General features: G+C 39.6%; 1 protein-coding gene across 1 annotated transcript in view; it reads right to left on the bottom strand.

Annotated features, from left to right (window-relative positions):
- pde3b (phosphodiesterase 3B) overlaps positions 1-21013 on the bottom strand; it is a 145044-nt gene that overhangs the window by 47605 nt on the left and 76426 nt on the right. The window contains exons 2-3 of the mRNA XM_061883459.1: positions 9801-9851; positions 6338-6586 (exon numbers count right to left, since the gene is read on the bottom strand). Coding sequence (XP_061739443.1) covers positions 6338-6586; positions 9801-9851 — 300 coding nt within the window. The remainder of the gene's footprint in view (positions 1-6337; positions 6587-9800; positions 9852-21013) is intronic.

The following is a 21013-nucleotide window of genomic DNA, read 5'->3' as shown; positions in this document are numbered from 1 at the left end:
TTGGATATTTGCCTCTGTAGTTTCAGAAGCAGTTCACACTTGACTGTGCCCAGACTGTTCGAGAAGTGCCGCTCTAAATGCTGGTAATACAGTATATACAGTCGAACCTCGCATTATATTTGTGTCTCAAAGGCATATTTTGAGGACAGAAACATATGTTTTGCAAGCACTAACATTATATTTTGAAAATAAATTAAAGTCAATATATATTTTTGAGCGAATATAAAAGTGTTATGTGCACAATAAAAGTGTTTGCTTGTTTGCTATTTACACTCAATAATTAGTGCTGTCTGCAGTCAGACGGATGCCTGCCTGGCGCCCCTCTCTTCCGCTCTCTCAACCTCACCCTTCTCCACTTGTTTTCTGCACTCGCTCTAGTTTAGACACAAATCCTTCCACCTATCCATCCATTTCCTACCGCTTGTCCCTCTCGAGATCGTAGGGGGTACTGGAGCCTATCCCAGATATATTTCTTTCAAAAAGGCAACCAATTAGATAACTTGCCAAATCTACTTTGATTGGCTGCTTGGCCTTCAATGAGATCGCACAAAAAACACTTTTCAACATGGTGACGCAGCCTGTATGGAACGAAAAGAGAGACTTAAAAAATGCAAGGCTTTATTTATTATTTAAAACATCTAAAAACAGACTGGGGTGACAGTGAATTGATTAACGTGGACCCCGACTTAAACAAGTTGAAAAACGTATTCGGGTGTTACCATTTAGTGGTCAATTATACGGAATATGCACTCTACTGTGCAATCTACTAATAATAGTCTCAATCAAACAATCAAAACAGCATCTATCCATTTACTACCGCTTGTCCCTTTCGGGGTCGCGGGGGGTGCTAGGGCCTATCTCAGCTGCATTCGGGCGGAAGGCGGCGTACACCCTGGACAAGTCGCCCATCATCACCGGGCCAACACAGATAGACAGACGACATTCACACTCACATTCACACACGAGAGCCAATTTAGTGTTGCCAATCAACCTATCCCCAGGTGCATTAATTTGGTTTATTTTCAAAATATAATGTCTGTGCTTGCTGTGATGAGGTGCCTTTCGCACGATTGCAGCTGAGATAGTCTCCAGCACCCCCCACGATCCCAAAAAAGGGACCAGCGGTAGTAAATGGATGGATGGATGTCTGTGCTTGAAAACATTTTTCTGTTCTCAAAATCTGCCTTTGCGACCTCAACATTAACACAAATATAACGCCATACATTTATGAACACCTTTATTTGCATCTTTTTTCGGTTTACAAAAGTTTACATCGTGCCAAATATGCCTTTGTGTGCGAAACATGTCTCGGCGTATAAACGCTTCATTAATTCAGTCTATCATTTTGCATGCCGCTTAAAGCCATCAGAGGCTGCCATTTTGATGACACCACAACTTGTACACGCGGGTATTGCTATTTTGAAGAGGCGGGCCCCGACTTCATATTTTGTTTGCATCCAGTACACACAGGCGCGGCAATTTCGAAGGGCTTTAACGACGAGCGCCACTTCTGCCGAGTTTATTTCCCCAATTGCAGTACCTTGTGTGGCTCAGAGCTGTGTCAACCTGTCTTAGAGATCACTTGGTCTGATAAAATAGCGCTTAAAATGTGTCCAAACTCTCTCAGTATCGCTCTATAGCTTCGGGTTGCTAGACAACTGCTTTGACCTAGCGTTTCAGCTAGTTAGCCTCTGGCTTGCGGCACCTTTAGTTTGAGGTTTTTATCAGCGAGGGGGGCTTTGTTCCACAGCCAGTCTTTAGCTAGCAATGACGACGTGAAGTCACTGCTTGTTTATCGTTCCGAAACATCAACAATGTCACAAATATTACCCAACACAACATAAAATGATTTTCCTTTGTATGCTTATTATTTTGGCAACATGGTTGGTTAAAGTTTTGGAGCGCACCAACAAGCCTGTGTGTGTGTGTGTGTGTGTGTGTGTGTGTGTGTGTGTGTGTGTGTGGGTGTGTGTGTGTGTGTGTGTGTGTGTACATTTAAGCTTTTTCTAACGCAGGGGTAGGGAACCTATGGCTCTAGAGCCAGATGTGGCTCTTTTGAAGACTGCATCTGGCTCTCAGATAAATCTTAGCTGACATTGCTTAACACAATAAGTAATTAATAATTCCGCTGGTAATCATAGTGTTTAAAATAACGTTCAAATTACAAAACATTCTCATGCATTTTAATCCTACCATTCGTTTTCTATCGCACCTTTCCAAGATGTCGCATTAATGGTAAGAAGTATTATATTTATTATTAGTTAACCTTAGAATAACAATGTTGTTAAAAACAATTAGAGACTTATTTTACTCTCAAAATGTTGGTCTTAAAAATGCACCCATTTAGTTGTATTCAGTGTTAAAAAATGTTATATGGCTCACACGGAAATACATTTTGAAATATTGGGCTTCCATGGCTCTCAGCCAAAAAGGTTCCTGACCCCTGCTCTATAATGTCTGAAATTGTGGAGTTTTTATTTATTATTAAAATAGGGACTTTTGTTAAAGCTAGAACCAATTGTTCATGTTTAATTGATTCTTATGGGGAACCTTGCTTCAATATACAAAGTTTTCGGTTTACAAACCATGTTCAAGAACCAATTATATTCGTAAACCAAGGTTGAGAGTGGGGCTGCATAATTTTCACAGAAAATGTATATTTTTCCAACAAAAATTGTGATGACGGGTCTAAATGCATAAAACTGCTAAAAGGATGAATGAATGAAGTATACTAATTTTGGACTATCAATCAACATATTGCATTATGCAATAATCTACTTTCAGAAAGATTTGAGTTTATGTGGACTGCGCTCTTCTGAATTACTGAAAATCTGTTTTGATGAGAGAAAGACATCATGTTGCTGAACCGGAGAAATAACCAATAAAAACTATTGTGACCAGGGGTCAAGCTGCAGTAATGGATGGTTGCTTTCACCATCCTTTGCTGCTTGTTGTAGCCTTTTCGTATTCCACACGTTTCAAACTATGAAGCTGCTGTACTACGGAGAAGTTCCTTCAGCCATTTTATACTGTCACTATTAAAACTTTTTGCAAATACTGTAAAGTGGTGTTTGTCATTGGCGCACTGACAGCATCGGCTGCAGAGCACACTAAATTACTGTTTTATGTAAACAATTATGATTGGCCAACACGCCAAGGATGTGTGGGTGGACAATTCTCATAGGCGGACATGTCTTTTACTCAAGTACCGCAGACGTAAGAGAGAAAAAGAAATTAACAAAAAAACTCAGCATCCTATGGTTAGGTTATAGCAGTAATTAAAACTTGAATGTTGATTAATTGTGCAGCCCTACTTGAGCGATCAAACTTCTGCAGTGTTCCTTTCAAACTGCTTCTCTATCGGACAAACCATCAAGATCTTCTCCATATTTTTGTGGATGGATGCCATTTGGATCTTGTTTGGCTGGCACAGGAGCTGGCTGCTACATTAGGGGGTGCCCAATAGCACTGCTGCGCTCGAGCTGCCTCGCCAGGTCGACTGCACTGTATGTTGTGTTTTGTTTCTTTGGTTCGGAGGGTGTCTGCCACCTCTTAGATAGAATGTTTTGTGACTCTTGCAGGGTGGGGAGACTTGTAACTTTTCTTCTTTCCTTACGCAACATCCTCAAAACACAAATTTATGCTCGCAACTTTTAAAGAATAACAAAAACCCAAGAGACAGCTCATATCTCAAAATACTCATAAGTTTAAGTAACACTGTACATTACTTTCCAGTAAAAGTGCATTATTGTGGAGGAAAAATGTATCTCTTGTTACGTCTGGGTCGCATTGTTGCGGTGGTCGTGTCCCCAAGATGCAGAAAGGAAGGCAGCGTACAGGTAAGATGCTTATTCATTCACAATAAGCAAGGGTAAAAATACAAAAAAGCAGACATGCCGACAGCACGGGAAACGGCCGCAAAGCTTTCCACAAGAACGAGCAAGAGTTTAGTAACAAGTAGGAGTAACCAAACGCAAACTGTCACATGTTGCGAACAAGACTGTCAGGTAGAGTGTGGTGTGAGACAGGAATAAATAGCTCTCTGATTAGTGACCAGAGCAGATGAGTGTCCCGACCACTAATCAGAGGCAGGTGATGAAAATCAGCACTAATGGCAGCTAAGAAAACTAACAAAGGTGCTGAAACAGAAATAGACAACAGGGACGGTGTGGCGCAGTGGAAGAGCGGCCGTGCGCAACCCGAGGGTCCCTGGTTCAAATCCCACCTAGTACCAACCTCGTCACGTCCGTTGTGTCCTGAGCAAGACACTTCACCCTTGCTCCTGATGGGTGCTGGTTGGCGCCTTGCATGGCAGCTCCCTCCATCAGTGTGTGAATGTGTGTGTGAATGGGTAAATGTGGAAGTAATGTCAAAGCGCTTTGAGTACCTTGAAGGTAGAAAAGCGCTATACAAGTACAACCCATTTATCATTTATAACTAAGGATATTACAAATTAAGCATAACATGACCTGGGCAACGGATCATGCCATCCCACTGTGCATCTGCCAGTTCTTTGATATTAGTGTAAATGAGTAGCTGTTCAACAAAACTAGCTAACTTTAACAGCCTTTTGAAAAACTATTAATGTACAAGTAAAACAGCATAACTTCATCAAAATTGAAATAAGACTTTTAGGCCCCATGTTGACATCTTTTATACTCGCCAAAAAACTCTTCCAATTAAATGTTTTTACATAAATTTGACTATGACGTATAACTCAGTACTATGGATCGTTTTTCATTCAAAGTACTAAGAAATTATTGTGGCTAATCATACAGTATAACTAAAGGCATGTAGTTGTTAACATATTTGGCAAAATGCTACTGATAATTTTCCACAAGCACAATAAAGTTAGGTGAGAGGTTCGGTTTTGCTCAGCATTTGTTGGTTGGTTATATAATTTGTTAGAAAAAAACGACACAACCCACTTCTATGAAATCTGTAGAGAGCTGGTACTGTACATGGACCAAGAACTCAACACACGGTGGTGCAGATCAAGAAAAAGCAGTTCTTCTGAAATAGTGGAGAGGGCTGCACTGAGGATCAATTTAAATGTATGAGTGTGAATGTGGTCTGTCTATCTGTGTTGGCCCTGCGATGAGGTGGCGACTTGTCCAGGGTGTATCCCGCCTTCCGCCCGATTGTAACTGAGATAGGCGCCAGCGCCCCCCGCGACCCCAAAAGGGAATAAGCGGTAGAAAATGGATGGATTATTTATTGAGTGTATTTACTTTTATTTTTCAGTATCAAATGGTTCAAGTCTGTTTAAAATGTTTATAGTTTAAATAAGGATAAAATTTGTTTTATCAATTTTGCCATTTATGTTACAGACTAAAAAAACTATCTTAATAAAAAATATTCTTTGTTGGAAGTTTATCTATATGTTTTTAAATGTTAATAAAGTTACAATGTAATGCAGAGGCGCACTTATATAACAATTTTATAGACAGATTACCAGTGTCGCCAACATGACGACTTGGTTGCAAAATTTGGCAGCTTCTAGCAACTTTGAGGTGCAAGCACACATCAGTAACAGTCTTAAATGAGCAGTGACGGGTGCTGCCAGTCAGATTGTGCTGCTGCTGTGCGAGGAGACCTACACGCCTCCAGACTGCAAATGAAATGCGCATGTACAAAGCTGCCAATTTTTCTACCTTGGTATACAAAGCCAGATGTAAATGTAAATATTTATTCACTGTCATGTCAAGCTAATATAAATCACTCCAACGTCCCAATTCAATAGTTCATGTTATTCATTAGATTTGGAGATTTGGTTTGTTAGTTTTGATTAAAATTGATTCTCTAACATTTAATAATGAATTGATTTATTTAAAAAACAACAACTAGGTATCAAAAGAAGAAAGTACATTTTTAATTCTAATCATGCAAATGCGAATGAGATGTTGACGTTATCTGGCGACTTCTAGCGACTTTTAGGACAACCAATAGCTATTTTCCACTGCAGATTACACAATTTATATTCGCGACAGAAAGTGGGAGGAGGTTGCCAAAATGTTTCTTCTTCCTGGGGGGGAGGGCTTAACAGAAACCAATTGATACACTGGAATAAAAGGCACAGTGCAGGAAACTTATATTAAGGCTAAGCAGGGCAAAGACTAAGCAAAATGAGCAACCATGTAAGGCAGAAGGCACCCACTTGCGTATTACCACCATCTAGAGGACTAAAGTGAAACTGTATAGTCTTTCACATTGAACTCAGACATGTCAATCGTGTATAGAAGATTGTTCAGCCTTGGAGGAGGTATGCTCTCTCCTGACTGCCATTCTGATGTTGCTAATGTATTACTATAAAAACTCTAATGATGAGCTGACCCACCTTAATGGATTTCCTATCGTTCCTCTCGACAGTGTCGTTCAACTCATCACAGGGGTAGAATCCGGGAAAAGGCGTGAAAGGGTTCACCCGGGGGCGACACGACCCTGAAAACGTGCCCATGAGGCTGGAGATGCTGTGCAGAGTGGAGATGGTGTGAGGCGACAAGGACGAATCCATCAGCAGCTCAGAAAGCAGATTTCTGGCCTCGTTGATGACTGACAGGTCAACGCCATTGCCGCTCGCCGCACCCTGCCACACATTAAGGAAAAAGACTGTCAAGGTGTCGTCTGCGTCATAGCAGGACTTTATAGAGATACACATAAACCATGTTGAAAAATATCCGTTATTTACTAAGAGTGCACTGTCTACTCCTGGTTATAATAGTTAAATAGGAATGTTAGGGGAACAATGGAAAAAAACTCAGGCTAAAAAAATTAATGATAATTCCAAAAGTATAGTCTTTATATTTGAAAAAAACTGTAGAAAATTATGAGAATGAAGTCATTCAATTACGACCATAAAGATACCGCATACCTGCAATATAATAAGGGCTGTTGGGTATCTTGTCAAAATAGAGTAGATTTAAAAACAATGAAATTGTCCGTGTTGTGGCAAATCAACTTTCTACCACTTTTATAGTGATTGTACAAATGTTTGTATCTGTTCCAAAGAAATAACCACACATTGAAGTCACCTTATTAGTTTTAGAAGTATTTTAAAACAAAAACATATTATCCAGACATATAGTTTTAGAAGTATTTTAAAACAAAAACATATTATACACACATAAAGTAGAACATTCACTGTCATATTTACAGGACATGCTTGTGGCCAAATTTATATCATTTACCGTATATCATCTACATCGCTATGACTAAGATTTTCAAAAGTATTGTTTTCCCCAAGTGAGTCAGAGCTTTTCTTCTTGTCATTCACTCACACGCGCACACACAATCACCTAAAGATGAAGTTGGGACCTTCTTTAAAAAGTAACTCAAAGATTTCAATGATGGTGATCAATGAAGCAGAGTCATCAAATTGTAAAGCAGCTAGAAAATATGACCCTCTTTTATATTCCTGATTATTATCACACTGATGTGGTTTAATGATTGATTTTGCATTTAATTTCACAACATCTTACATTGAGTTTCATCTTTTTTAGGGATGGGGGGTCAATAACATTTTGGTCAATACAGCAGGAAAGAAAAAAGCCATATTTTCAAGCACATGATTTATAGCACGTGTGTGAGATTGCAATAGCAAGAGCAGTATTTGGATTTTAAAATGACAAGGAATGACAAGCTAATTAACAATGCAACTGCTAAATCTTGTCACAGTCTTTTACGGTTATTGCTGTGTTTAGTTCCGCAAGTGTTGTTTTTTGAACCTGTGTCTTGCCCTGGCCCTTGTATATCTTGCTATCAGCTCTCTCTTCCCACTAGTGTCATAGACAAAGTGTACCTTGTATTTTTTGTATTGACTGTTATTATCAGGTAGTTATCTCCTGGCATGTGCCTTGTGTTTTTAGTAGGGCTGTCAAAGTTAATGCTTTAACACATGCAATTTATCTCAAAACATGATTGCATTAATCAATTATAAATGCCAATTAATCACGCTATTTATTTTGAACATGCATGCTCCTTTAGCTTAACCTGAAAGGCAAAGTTGGGTCAATGCGTAGGTCAGTCCAAAGATGAGTGAGGAGACTCCGACTGGCGTTCTCGGGCAAATTTCCATACACCCAAACGAATATCAAATTTTGAACAAATTATGTGCATTCATGTAAAACATTTGCCTGTATGACATTCTAAAAATAAAATTGCCTTGGTGTCAAAAACTATTGGGGTTCTTTTATAAAGTTTATTTTAATTCAGCATGCAAGTAATTTATTGCAATCAATTTTGATTAATCACAATGCAAAAGTGTGATTAATCTGATTCAAAAAATGTTGAGCTGCATTCTTGCATTGCCTGTCCTTGCTTGCCTACATTTGGGTGCCCCTCAAATTGTCACCATACTAGAGGTGTAACGGTTTGTGTATTCGTATTGAACCGTTTCGGTAAGGGGGTTTCGGTCCGATTTGGAGGTGTATAGAACGAGTTTACACACGGACATATTAAGTAGCGTACCGCACATTGTGTAAACAATCCACACCGAGGCACAACACACAGCATGCTAGCAGCGACCGGGCTACGATAGACTGACCATACCTCTTCTTTTCACCGGAAATGACCTCTTTTGCAGGGCTGTCCGGGTGGAGTTTCTTAAATGCCTCAAATGTCTGGCATTTTAAGTTAGGGTTGAGTGTATTTTCAGTGTACATTCAGGATTATGAAGGGGCTAAAACCAAAACAAATTGTGCATGCAGCAGCGTATGTGAGGGAGGGGCAGAGACAAAGCGCGAGAGAGTTATGATAAATGCGCATGCGTCGCCAGGCTCTGCTTTTTATCCATAGATTTATCAGATTTTATTTTTTATTATCTATTGCAGGGGTGCCCAGAGCTAATGTTTAAAAGGCCCACGGCACATTCTAAAAATACTCTTAAAATAAACAAAAACATAAGAAAAGTGAAATAAAAAAGCTTAAAGGCTAAATGTAATTTAGAAAAAGTTGCAATGTTGACTAATAAAACAAAGCTGCTTTTTTTCTTTCAAACTGTCATTGGTCAAAACATAATATTGAATCTAAATCAATGTTATTATGAATTATTGACTTATCCAAGGTTCCCATTACTTCACATCAAATATTCCACTAAGTAAAAATATTTTTGGTGGAAGATTTTGCAAATTTGGTAAATAAATAACCAAAATATGTATATTTTGTTGTTTTCTTACTGTACCGAAAATGAACCGAACTGTAACATCTAAACCGAGGTACATACCGATCCGAAATTTTTGTGTACCGTTACACCCCCTACACAATACCCCAACAGAAAAAATATCTTACTTAATGTGAAACCTTATTTTGTTTAATAAAGAGTAGTGGGTCTATAAACCAATACATTAATATTGCATATAAGACAAGACACTTGCAGTACGTGTGATATTTTCAGGTCTTACTGCACCCCAAAAGGGGTACATGTTTTACGAGCTGTGCATGTGGAACAGCAACATAATGTGGACTTTTAGCTGTGGGAGTGAAATTCTTTGATAGTTTGAACAAATAGTTCCTCGAGAAGAAAGAATGTGTGAGTGTGATAAAATGTGGAAAGTCAACAGTATCAAGGTCATTGTGTGCCAGCTTTTAAAGTGTGTGTGTGTGTGTGTGTGTGTGTGTGTGTGTGTGTGTGTGTGTGTGTGTGTGTGTGTGTGTGTGTGTGTGTTTGTGCGTGCGTGCGTGCGTGCGAGGGTGCGTGCGTGGTTGTAAAAGTAATAGTAATCGGTGACTTGAAGACAGATTTTTTTCGTATTTATTGTTGGGCTTTTTTGCTTGTGTGATATATCTGCATGTGCACTACTGACCTGATACTGTGGTTTGTACCAGTGTTTCAGATCCCAGTCCCAAAGGATCATCTGAAAAAGAGGAAAACACACATGAATTTAGAATAAGTTTGGTTCACAGCAGACATAAGCTGTACTTTCCTATACAACATGCTCTAACCACTATGTTCTTTTTACAGCAAGGCCACTGGCAGGTCAGTGTTATTAGGCAGACAGGGCCTTGTGCTGGTCCATTCTGCTTGTTATCCAAACACACAGTGTAGTAACAGTTTACATTAAAGATTTGCTGCACACATCCAACTACAGGTATGCTAAAAGCTTGCTGCATTACTGAAAGCAGACTGAGGTCTAGCACTGAAACCGCAGCGGTGCGTCTGTAATGGAGCTATGAGATCTTATCTGGTGGCAACTACGTCAATCGGCAGCATTTCCATGTTATCTGTTGGTAACCAAACAGGAGCACAGAATACAGTTAGAAGTTAGAACAGGTTGCGTAACACAACCTCAAATAACCCAATCCGACTTTTTGAGTGTGACAAACTTGACAGAAATTTCAATGTCTTGCAAGAGCAAAAAAAACACCATCAAAATGGTGATCTAGTTACACATTAAATAATAAAGTTTGGCATTTTTTCTGGAGGCAAACTGTACTTGTCAGAGTTACATACTGACTTTAATCCAATGTAACACTTAATAACAATAAATATAAAATCCATTCTTTCGTCCTTGCAATTGCTTTGGACACAATTTTTCCAGAATTGTTTCGTTACCTGCCACATGAGGGCGAGACCCATGTTTACATGTATATGATAGAGCCTTTATGAGAAAAGCTTTAAAATGCAATGCAAAATGTAATTATCTAACAACAAAAGCCTCACATTTCCTGAGATAATTAGTGACACACAACCATAAGGTATACTAATTAGTAGAATACAGTGACTATATGCATCAGTGCGGTCAGAATGTCATACAGCAGTGTTTTTAACCTTTTTTGAGCCAAGGCACATTTTTTTAATTGGAGAAATCCCGAGGCACACAAACTAGAAGAAAACATAAAAAAATTAAACTCAGCAGCCGATATCGACAGTAAAAAGTCGTTCTCGCAATTGTTGGATATGAATTCAAACCTTAACCAACCATGCTGCACTATAGCTCGTCTCAAAGTAGGTGTACTGTCACGACCTGTCACATCACGGCGTGACTTTATTTTGAGTTTTTTGGCGTTTTCCTGTGTGTAGTGTTTCCAATTTTGTTGTTGATTAGGGTTTCCCACACATTATTTATTTGTGGCGGCCGTAATTCTTTCACGGCGGGGCCGCCACAAATAAATTAAAAATAAAAATATATATATATATTTTTTTTTTTTCTTCCGGCTTTTGACTCGCTCTACCGCTCATAAAAGCAATGGGACTGTCTGTCTGTGAATGGAGCTTGTAGTTACATATTATATAAATATGTAAATATTATATACATTTATATATAAATATGTATATGAAGTGTAATTATATTCCAACTCCGCGTTCTTCTTGGTCATCGCCGCCGCTGCTGCCTATGCGACCCTCCCCACCCCCTCCTCCGCCCAACCACACCACCACACATAGATGCCTGACCTGTGGGAACACTGGTTGATTGTCATGTACGGATGTACTTTGTGGACGCCGTCTGCTGCTCCACACGCTGTAAGTCTTTGCTGTCGTCCAGCATTCTGTTTTTGTTTATTTTGCAGCCAGTTCAGTTTTAGTTTTGTTTTGCATAGCCGTCCCTAAGCGTCAACGCCTTTTCCTAGTAGCACTCGCCTTTTGTTTATTTTTGGTTTAAGCATTAGATATCTTTTTACCTTCACGTCTGCATGTTGTGATCACGACAAACCATGTTCCCAACATCCACAAAGCAATTAGCTACCTGCAACCACGTACTGATAAGGAAGAGTATTACACGGTTACTCTGCCGCGCTCGAGACAGCACAGGCACTCAACAACGGCACATTATTTACGGATTATAATTACTGGTTTGCCAAAAATATTTTTAACCCAATTAAGTGAAATTACATTATCTCCCACAGCACACCAGACAATATCTCATGGCACACTAGTGTGCCGCGGCACAGTGGTTGAAAAACACTGCCATACAGGACATATTTTCCAATACTTGGTAACAGTTTTATTTAAAGTCCAGTCAGAGATTATTTTGTATAAGCAATTGCCTACGAATAACAGTCTCTGCGCTACCATATGCATTGACCTGATAACTGACCGTATAAAAACCAGTGCCGCTATTCAGATAATAATCCGCAGGCATTGCTTGATTAATCTGCATATGTAAGAGAGGTAGCAATTGATCGATATATCGATAGATCGATTATTATTCCTGAATTTCAAGTTTATCGATCTGTGCTCGGAAAGTTTACCTTCCTCAAGATAGGTATCGATCCAAGAATGTTATAAAAGGGAATCGATCGATTTTATCGTCATGAGTAAAAGGAAAACATTGGATTTAAGAATGCACTTAAACTTTTAAAAATAAGTACATTAAAGGCCTACTGAAGTGCGATTTTCTTATTGAAACGGGGATAGCAGGTCCATTCTATGTGTCATACTTGATCATTTCGCGATATTGCCATATTTTTGCTGAAAGGATTTAGTAGAAAACATCCACGATAAAGTTCGCAACTTTTGGTGCTGATAAAAAAGCCTTGCCTGTACCGGAAGTAGCAGACAGATATGCGCATGACGTCACGGGTTGTGGAGCTCTTCACATCTGGACATTGTTTACAATCATGGCCACCAGCAGCAAGAGCAATTCGGACCGAGAAAGCGACAATTTCCCCATTAATTTGAGAGAGGATGAAAGATTTGTGGATGAGGAAAGTAAGAGTGAAGGACTAGAGAGCGAAAAAAAAACAGGACTACAGGGCAGTAGAAGCGATTCAGAACGGGAAGATGCTGTGAGAGGCGCCGTGGCAGCCGTGGGGGTGGCAGGACCACTTGGCCAGGCCCAACCGCAACAAGGGATAGAGCCATACCGCTTTGAACCAGACGCTGACGGTGACGGTCAGGAGGACGCTGCTGATATTGATGCTGGAGTAGCACACGACATAGATCGCCTTCAGAATACAGAATGGTAAAAATGATCGCTGCATAATACACTGTACTTTGTGTGTGTGGTCCAATCCAACCGTGTTCGCTTGACATCTCTGTTCCATAGTAAAGCTTGACTGGCATCTTTCGGGAATGTAATCAATGAAACACCGGCTGTGTTTGTGTTGCTAAAGCCGGCCGCAATACACAGCTTCCCACCTACAGCTTTCTTCTTTGATGTCTCCATTGATCATTGAACAAATTGCAAAAGATTAACCAACACAGATGTCCAGAATACAGTGGAATTTTGCGATGAAAACAGACAACTTAATAGCTGGGCACGATGCTGGCACAAAATGTCCTCTACAATCAGTGACGTCACGCGCAGGCGTCATCATACCGAGACGTTTTCAGCCGGATTTTTCGGCGCCAAATTTAAAATTGCACTTTAACTAACCTGGCCGTATTGGCATGTGTTGCAATGTTAAGATTTCATCATTGATATATAAACTATCAGACTCCGTGGTGGGTAGTAGTGGGTTTCAGTAGGCCTTCAAACGTTAGGTCTGTGACGTCATCAAAACAAAAATGCTGGATATCTATGATGGTCGAGAAAAGTCATAACAAATGTAAATGCCACAAGACAATATTATTTACAACACAAAAACGTTTTATCTACAGCACAATTGCAAAAGCCACAGCAAAAACAAACGACACAAAACAATAATTTAAAGCTGCGACACAACTTTGAACCACAAAATACGCGACCGACACAACAGAAGTGACAGCGAAGCAAGTTATGGTGACGCACCGACTTCTGCAACACAACATGAAGCGACAACAACTAACAGTCAAGATAAGGTCTTTTCATCAGAAACAAACACAAGAGAAGGATCAAGGAGCCTATGGAAATAAGTAAGTGAGGGGCGAACAACATCAACAGGGATAAGGGGGCATATATGCTTCCGAAACCTAAAACGCTGTTTTTCATTGTCGACGCCAGGGCAGACAACAGATACTGTATGGCCAGGTCAGGGAACTTTATTTAGTAGGTAAATTTACTGTTTAAATGTTGGTTACTGTACTTTTATTGAAATTTGCTTGAACGTTTTAAATGTGAGCAGAAAAGGTTTCCTTTTGTTAATTCAACCTAACGTGTTGGTTGCACTTTATTCAAATATGTGAATGCATCGGTCATTAATTGTTGTTTACTTGCTTGTTTGTATCCATAATTCATTTATACCTAATTCCCTGACAAGAAATATAGGATATATACAGGAATATAGTAAACTTCACCTGTAGTGTACAGAATCCAATATTTACTTCACAGTCACAAGCCCCTTTCAACTGCATCTCCAATTCATCGATCTTGTTGTGGTTTTCAGTGCGTCTATATCAGGAAAGTCAAATGTACGGCCCAGGAACAGGTTTTATCCGGCCTGCGGGATGAGTTTGCTAAGTATAAAAATTAACCTGAAATGTTTTGAATAAAAGAAACAGCTCTTCTACAACTGGATGTTGCAATAGCAATTATTTGTATCTCTGTAGATCAGGGGTCAGCAACCCACAACAAACACAACAGAACAATTACCCAGAATCCCATGCATCCCTAATTTTTACGGGCTACATTATACACCCCCACTAAACCCCCCCTCCGTGCGTCGGCTCAGGTAAGCGGGGTTGTGGGGGGGGTGTTGAGTGGGGGTATATAATGTAGCCCGTAAAAATTAGGGATGCATGGGATTCTGGGTAATTGTTCTGTTGTGTTTGTTGTGGGTTGCCGATCCCTGATCTACAGAGATACAAATAATTGCTATTGCAACATCCAGTACACACATGTAGAAGAGCTGTTCGGGGGGGGGACGGGGGTGACGGGGCGACGGTGTGTAGCCCGAAAGAGTTCGGGATACATGGGGTTCTGGGTATGTTTTGTTGTGTTTATGTTGTGTTACAGTGCAGATGTTCTCCCGAAATGTGTTTGTCATTCTTGTTTGGTGTGGTTTCATAGTGTGGCGCATATTAATAAGAGTGCTAAAGTTGTTTGTATCACAACCCTCAGTGTAACCTGTATGACTGTTGAGCAAGTATGCCTTGCAGTCGCTTATGTGTGTCTGCAGAAGCCTCATACAACATGTGAATGGGCTGGTAAGCTGTTTGTTACGGTTATAGAGGGCGCTAAATGCATTGTCATCATAGCACGCCCTTATTATTGTTGTTTGGGTGAAAACCAGCAGGCAGTTGAGAGAATGGCAACTCTGAAACTCGGTAGACTACCGGAAAAATTGAGATGGTTGGCAAATGTGATGTAGTCAAGTGGCATTGAAATAAAACTTGCGGGCCGCACTAATATTAAATGTTCATATGACGGTGCGGGCCACGTGACTGAGACCCCTGGTTAATACATAGCACAAAGCAAAAAAAAAAACGTACGCTGTGTTATTACATTTTAAATTTTAAAAGTCTTGGGGCTCCCATAGTTTTATTTTGTGAAACGGGTCAAAATGGCTCTTTGAGTGGTAAAGGTTCCCGACCCCTGCTGTAGATGATGGTACATAAGTACAAAATAAACCACATACTGTTAGTACATCAATCGAGGAAAATGATCAAACTACATACATGGTAAACTGTAATTTGATTTTGAGATTTTTTTATCTTGATTGATTGAAAATGAACACCATTGAGTTGACTGATGAACATTATCACATCATTCATTCAGAAAATGTAAATAGCGACAAATAAAGATAGAATACTATTAAACGCAACATGTAAGTGTAAAAAAACAACAGTATGATTTGTACATTTTCAGAATGTGCTTCTTCTATTTTTAAACACAGAAAACAAGCTGAAGGTGTCTTTATTTTTAAGTTATCGTGCAGGGATTTTACCAGCCCGGCCCATTTGTGAGTAGATTTTTCTCCATGTGGCCCCCGATCTAAAATGACACCCCTTGTCTATATTAAGTCTACTGACAGATATAAGTTAGAAATATTAGCTACTTGTTCTAAGAAATGGCAACGGCGGAGGATTTTAGCATGCATGTGAATGTATGAACCAGTTTGCCCCGCAACAAGAGGAAATTGTGGACTCGCCTAAATATTTTCGGATTAACCTCTACCACACATGAAGATTTCTCCTGACATAATAACTAAGGCAAAATACCTCACTCAAGTCTAAATTTTAAAATGGCTCGTTTGAAGCAACTTTGGAAAAAGGCAAGATTGTTTAATTAATATCTCTGCCATGCCTCCATGGTTTGATTTAAAATTTCCGGGATTAATGTGGATCCCAAATACACAATGAGCAACAACAGGCAAAGAAAGTTGGTTTTGCATATCATATATCTATACATTTTCTACCGCTTGTCCCATCTGGGGTCGCGGGTGGTGCTGGACCTCATTGCAGGACCAACACAGATGTACAGACAACATTCACACACTAGGGACAATTTAGTGTTGCCAAAAAACCTATCCCCAGGTGCATGTCTTTGGAGGTGAGAGGAAGCCGGAGTACCCAAAGGGAACCCTCACAGTCAGGGGGAGAACATGCAAATTCCGCACAGAAAGATACCGAGCCCAGGATCGAACCCAAGATTATATTGTGAGGCGCACACACAAATCCGTGATCCATCATGCTGCCATTTTGCATAATAGTAGCCCTTTAAGTTGCATGCATGTCACATGTACATTGAGCATGAGGCCAAATTGGTCCACAGATGATTGGCTCTATTCCATCTCCTCTCATCAAGTGAGGCTTCAATGATTAAAGTAGGATGTTGGCTATCCGTCATTCAAATCTGCAAAATCCTACCAAACAGTAAATATGGTAAATGTGTCATGGCAACCCAATATAAAGGCCAGGGGAAAAAAATGTTCTGTGCACCATGGCAACGGGATGGCAGGAGATGGCTAGATGACCAAGAACTGTTGTTGGCCTTCAGTTTATGAAGCTACGAAGAGAACAAATTACTCCATGGGAAGAAACTGATGCGATAGAGGGAAAGGGCTGTAATTTGGAAAGGACGCACAACTAGAAGATGAAAATAACCATAGGATTGCATTTAGTTGACAGACAGCTATAGTATTTATTTTAAACTACACAAGTCACTATAGCTTCTTGAATTATGTGTGCAATAAGTTTATTTTCATAGCATGCTTCTCCTATTATTGCTGTAAACAATCAATCAACCATCCATGGCTCCTCTTCAGGTGCTGCTGAAGCAATGTTGTCCTTCTGTGCCACGCGATGTCCATGCTGCACGTTTTGCAAGAAATGTCTTCTTTGAAGTCTTTAAAGTAAAGTGTTCCGACACTTTTGACGACTTAGGTCGTACACTTTACTCCATTGAAGCAATAGCCTCGAGATCTTTCTCCGCTGAACTATTCGTACTGCCCCCCCCCCCCCAAATTTTCGAATGTTTCCAGCAAAGGAGACGTTGTGGTCACGTGAGCTGCACATGACACATCATTGCTCACTGCCACCACATGAGACGTAGCCTTAGCGCCGCCCTGGCGCTGTTTTGTACTGTTTTTGCACTTATTTTGATTAATTTTTTTCGGGTGTTTGTAAATGTTGCAGTTTATAAATAAATGTTTAGGGGGAAAAAATAAATAAATAAATAAAAAATGAAAAATACCTCCGCGCATGCGCATTCCATACATCCAACGAATCGATGACTAAATTAATCGACAACTATTTCTATAATCGATTTTAATCAATTTGGAACATCCCACAGGTGTGCAGGCTAATTGGGAACAGGTGGGTGCCATGATTAGGTAGAAAAGCAGCTTACATGAAATGCTAAGTAATTTGTAAGCAAATCGTCGAACAATTTTAGAACAAAATTTCTCAATGAGCTATTGCAAAGAATTTAGGGATTTTACCATCTATGGTCCGTAAAATCATCAAAAGGTTCAGAGAATCTGGAGAAATCACTGCATGTAAGCGATGATATTACGGACCTTTGATCCCTGAGGAGGTACTGCATCAAAAACCGACATCAGTGTATAAAGGATATCACCACATGGGCTCAGGAACACTTCATAAAACCACTTTAACTATAGTTGGTTGCTACATCTGTAAGTGCAAGTTAAAAAGTTAAAACTCTACTATGCAAAGCAAAACCCATTTATCAACAACACCAAGGAACGCCGCTGGTTTCACTGGGCCTGAGCTCATCTAAGATGGACTGATGCAAAATTCAAAAGTGTTCTGTGGTCTAAAGAGTCCACATTTCAAATTATATTTGGAAACTGTGGACGTGGTGTCCTCCGGAACAAAGAAGAAAATAACCATCCGGATTGTTATAGGCGCAAAGTTCAAAAGCCAGCATCTGTGATGGTATGGGGGTGTATTAGTGCCCAAGGAATGAGTAACTTACACATCTGTGAAGGCACCATTAATGCTCAATGGTCCAAACAGGTTTTGGAGCAACATATGTTGTCATCCAAGCAACGTTATCATGGACGCCCCTCCTTATTTCAGCAAGACAATGCCAAGCCACTTGTTACAACAGCATGGCTGCGTAGTAAAAGAGTGCGGGTACTTTCCTGGCCCGCCTGCAGTCCAGACCTGTCTCCCATCGAAAATGTGTGACGCATTATGAAGCGTAAAATACGACAGCATAGACCCCGGACTGTTGAATGACTGAAGCTCTACATAAAAGAATGAGAAAGAATTCCACTTTCAAAGCTTCAACAATTAGTTTCCTCAGTTCCCAAACGTTTATTGAGTGTTGTTAAAAGAAAAGGTGATGTAACACAGTGGTAAACATGACTTTTCCCAACTACTTTGGCACATGTTGCAGCCATGAAATTCAAAGTTAATTATTATTTGCAAATTAAAATAAAGTTTATGAGTTTGAACTTCAAATATGTTGTCTTTGTAGTGCATTCAACTGGATATGGGTTGAAAAGTATTTGCAAATCATTGTATTCCGTTTATATTTACATCTAACACAATTTCCCAACTCAAATGGAAACGGGGTTTGTATGTTTTCTTATTACAGAAGCACATGACATGGATTTTGCACTTTTTCAACGCAGCATCACTATATATGACCTACATTAAAAAGGTAAAAAAATAAATAAATGGTGGATCCAGATTAACATGAACAAGGTAAATGAGTTATGCTTGTATAGCGCTTTTCTACCTTCAAGATACTCAAAACGCTTTGATACTATTTCCACATTCACCCATTCACACACTGATGGCGGGACCTGCCATGCAAGGCGCTTACAGTGTCTTGCTCAAGGACACAACAGACATGACTATGTTGGGAGAAGCTGGGGATGTAACCAGGAACCCGCAGATTGCTGGCACGGTCACTTTCCTAACCTTGCCACGCCGTCCCCAGGTAATATATAATAAATAATAGAGGTGTAACGGTACGTGTATTTGTATTGAACCGTTTCGGTAAGGTGGTTCCGGTTCGGTGCGGAGGAGTACCGAACGAGTTCCACACGAAAATAGGAAGTAGCCGCCTATGCTAAAGTCTTAACGAGCTGCTCCGCTCCATTCTGCCTCTGCCTCTGTATACTGCACAGCACCCAGCATTGTCCCTCCCACACAACCATCTGATTGGTTACAACCGTAGCGATAACAAGCCAATCAGCAGTGTGTATTCAGAGCGCATCTAGTCAGCGCTTCCGCCTCCAGCAGATAGGTCTTTAGCAGGTGAGCAACGGACTCTTCCCAAATTATTCCAAACACTTCCAAGTCAACTACTTTCTAAACATCACTATGAGCCCGTTAACCTTCGAGAAAAAACTGCAGCTCAGCTCACTCGCAGTCCTGGCTTTAGGTGAAGGCTGGTTAGCTTTTAGCGTAACGTTAGCTCATTTTGCGGCGTGTGTGTGTGTGTGCGTGCGTGCGTGTGTGCGTGCGTTACGAACAGTGTTGATTGAGCTGTGTTTAATCAGCAAAAAAGGAAATTATGTTAAATGAAGACTTTCTGTCTCTGAGAGTGTATATAAAATGGAAGTGCATCATAAAGCCTACATGAACTCCATGGTGTTTAGGGATGAATAGTCTCTCTTATTGCTATTGTACTATTTTTCAGCTATAGTTACATTAATCATTAGTAATGTAGCAGCCTAGTTTATAATGGCAGGGTCCCTGCTATCACATGTTGATACAAATATAACATTTACATAATAACAAATCAACTTTTTTTTGCATATTTGAAATAAAACTATATCATATCAAATATATATCATAACTACAGGCTTCCCCAATGCTGTAAGAAATTAAGCATGATGAATTGACTTGGAACTGTTTAATGTTACACTTTTTATATGTAAAAGAAAGGTTTTGGTCATTTTATTTCATCTAAGCAAAAACTTGAGGCAGTTCAATGTGGAATAACGTGGGAAAAATTCTAGTGTTCCCAATGTTAAAAGGATCAAGCCATTGTTTCCAAATTTGGTAAATAAATAACCCCAAAATTTACATTTTGTTGTTTTCTTACTGTACCAAAAATGAACCGAACCGTGACCTCTAAACCGAGGTACGTACCGAACCGAAACTTTTGTGTAACGTTACACCCCTAATAAATAAAGAACCGAACTAAATAAAAGGACTGATGAAGTATGATGAATTGAGTGACAATGCATTCAACAATTTAAAACATACTCATTGTAAAGAGTACTAATTGGAGGAGGGGTTTTTGATTTTATTAACTGTAGATGCTAACATATCCTCATATGTGTTTGAATAAAACATTTGTTATGCAAGTCAAACATATAAGATGCTGGGAGCTGCCAAAATAAGTATTTTACCTCATTTCTGCTTGTCTGCTGTTCATAAATATGCAAAATGATTTGTGGTAATGTTATATCATTGATGTAATACTATTTTAAAATGTCAGCTCTGTTTGACAGTGGAAACATTTCATCACAATGTCTGTTTTTCATTTTTGAAAAGGACCTGTCATGCAAAACCGACTTTTCATAACAGTTGTAACTGTTTTTGTGTATTTGGGTTTTGCATGAGTCCCGAAAATGTTTAATCAAACCATGGAGGCACATGGCGGAGATATCTATATAAAAAATCTTGCTTTCCTTCATACCTACACCAAATTATCTTTTTGGAATTTGCCCCATTTTTGACATTTATCCCCAAGTGTGACGTCAGCAAAATATCTATATGTGGTAGAGATTT

Source organism: Nerophis ophidion, linkage group LG02 (genome assembly GCF_033978795.1).
Source record: "Nerophis ophidion isolate RoL-2023_Sa linkage group LG02, RoL_Noph_v1.0, whole genome shotgun sequence".
Classification (NCBI taxonomy): domain Eukaryota; kingdom Metazoa; phylum Chordata; class Actinopteri; order Syngnathiformes; family Syngnathidae; genus Nerophis; species Nerophis ophidion.
The sequence above is the reverse complement of the archived record's forward strand: the minus strand, read 5'-3'. Positions and strand labels throughout refer to the sequence as shown.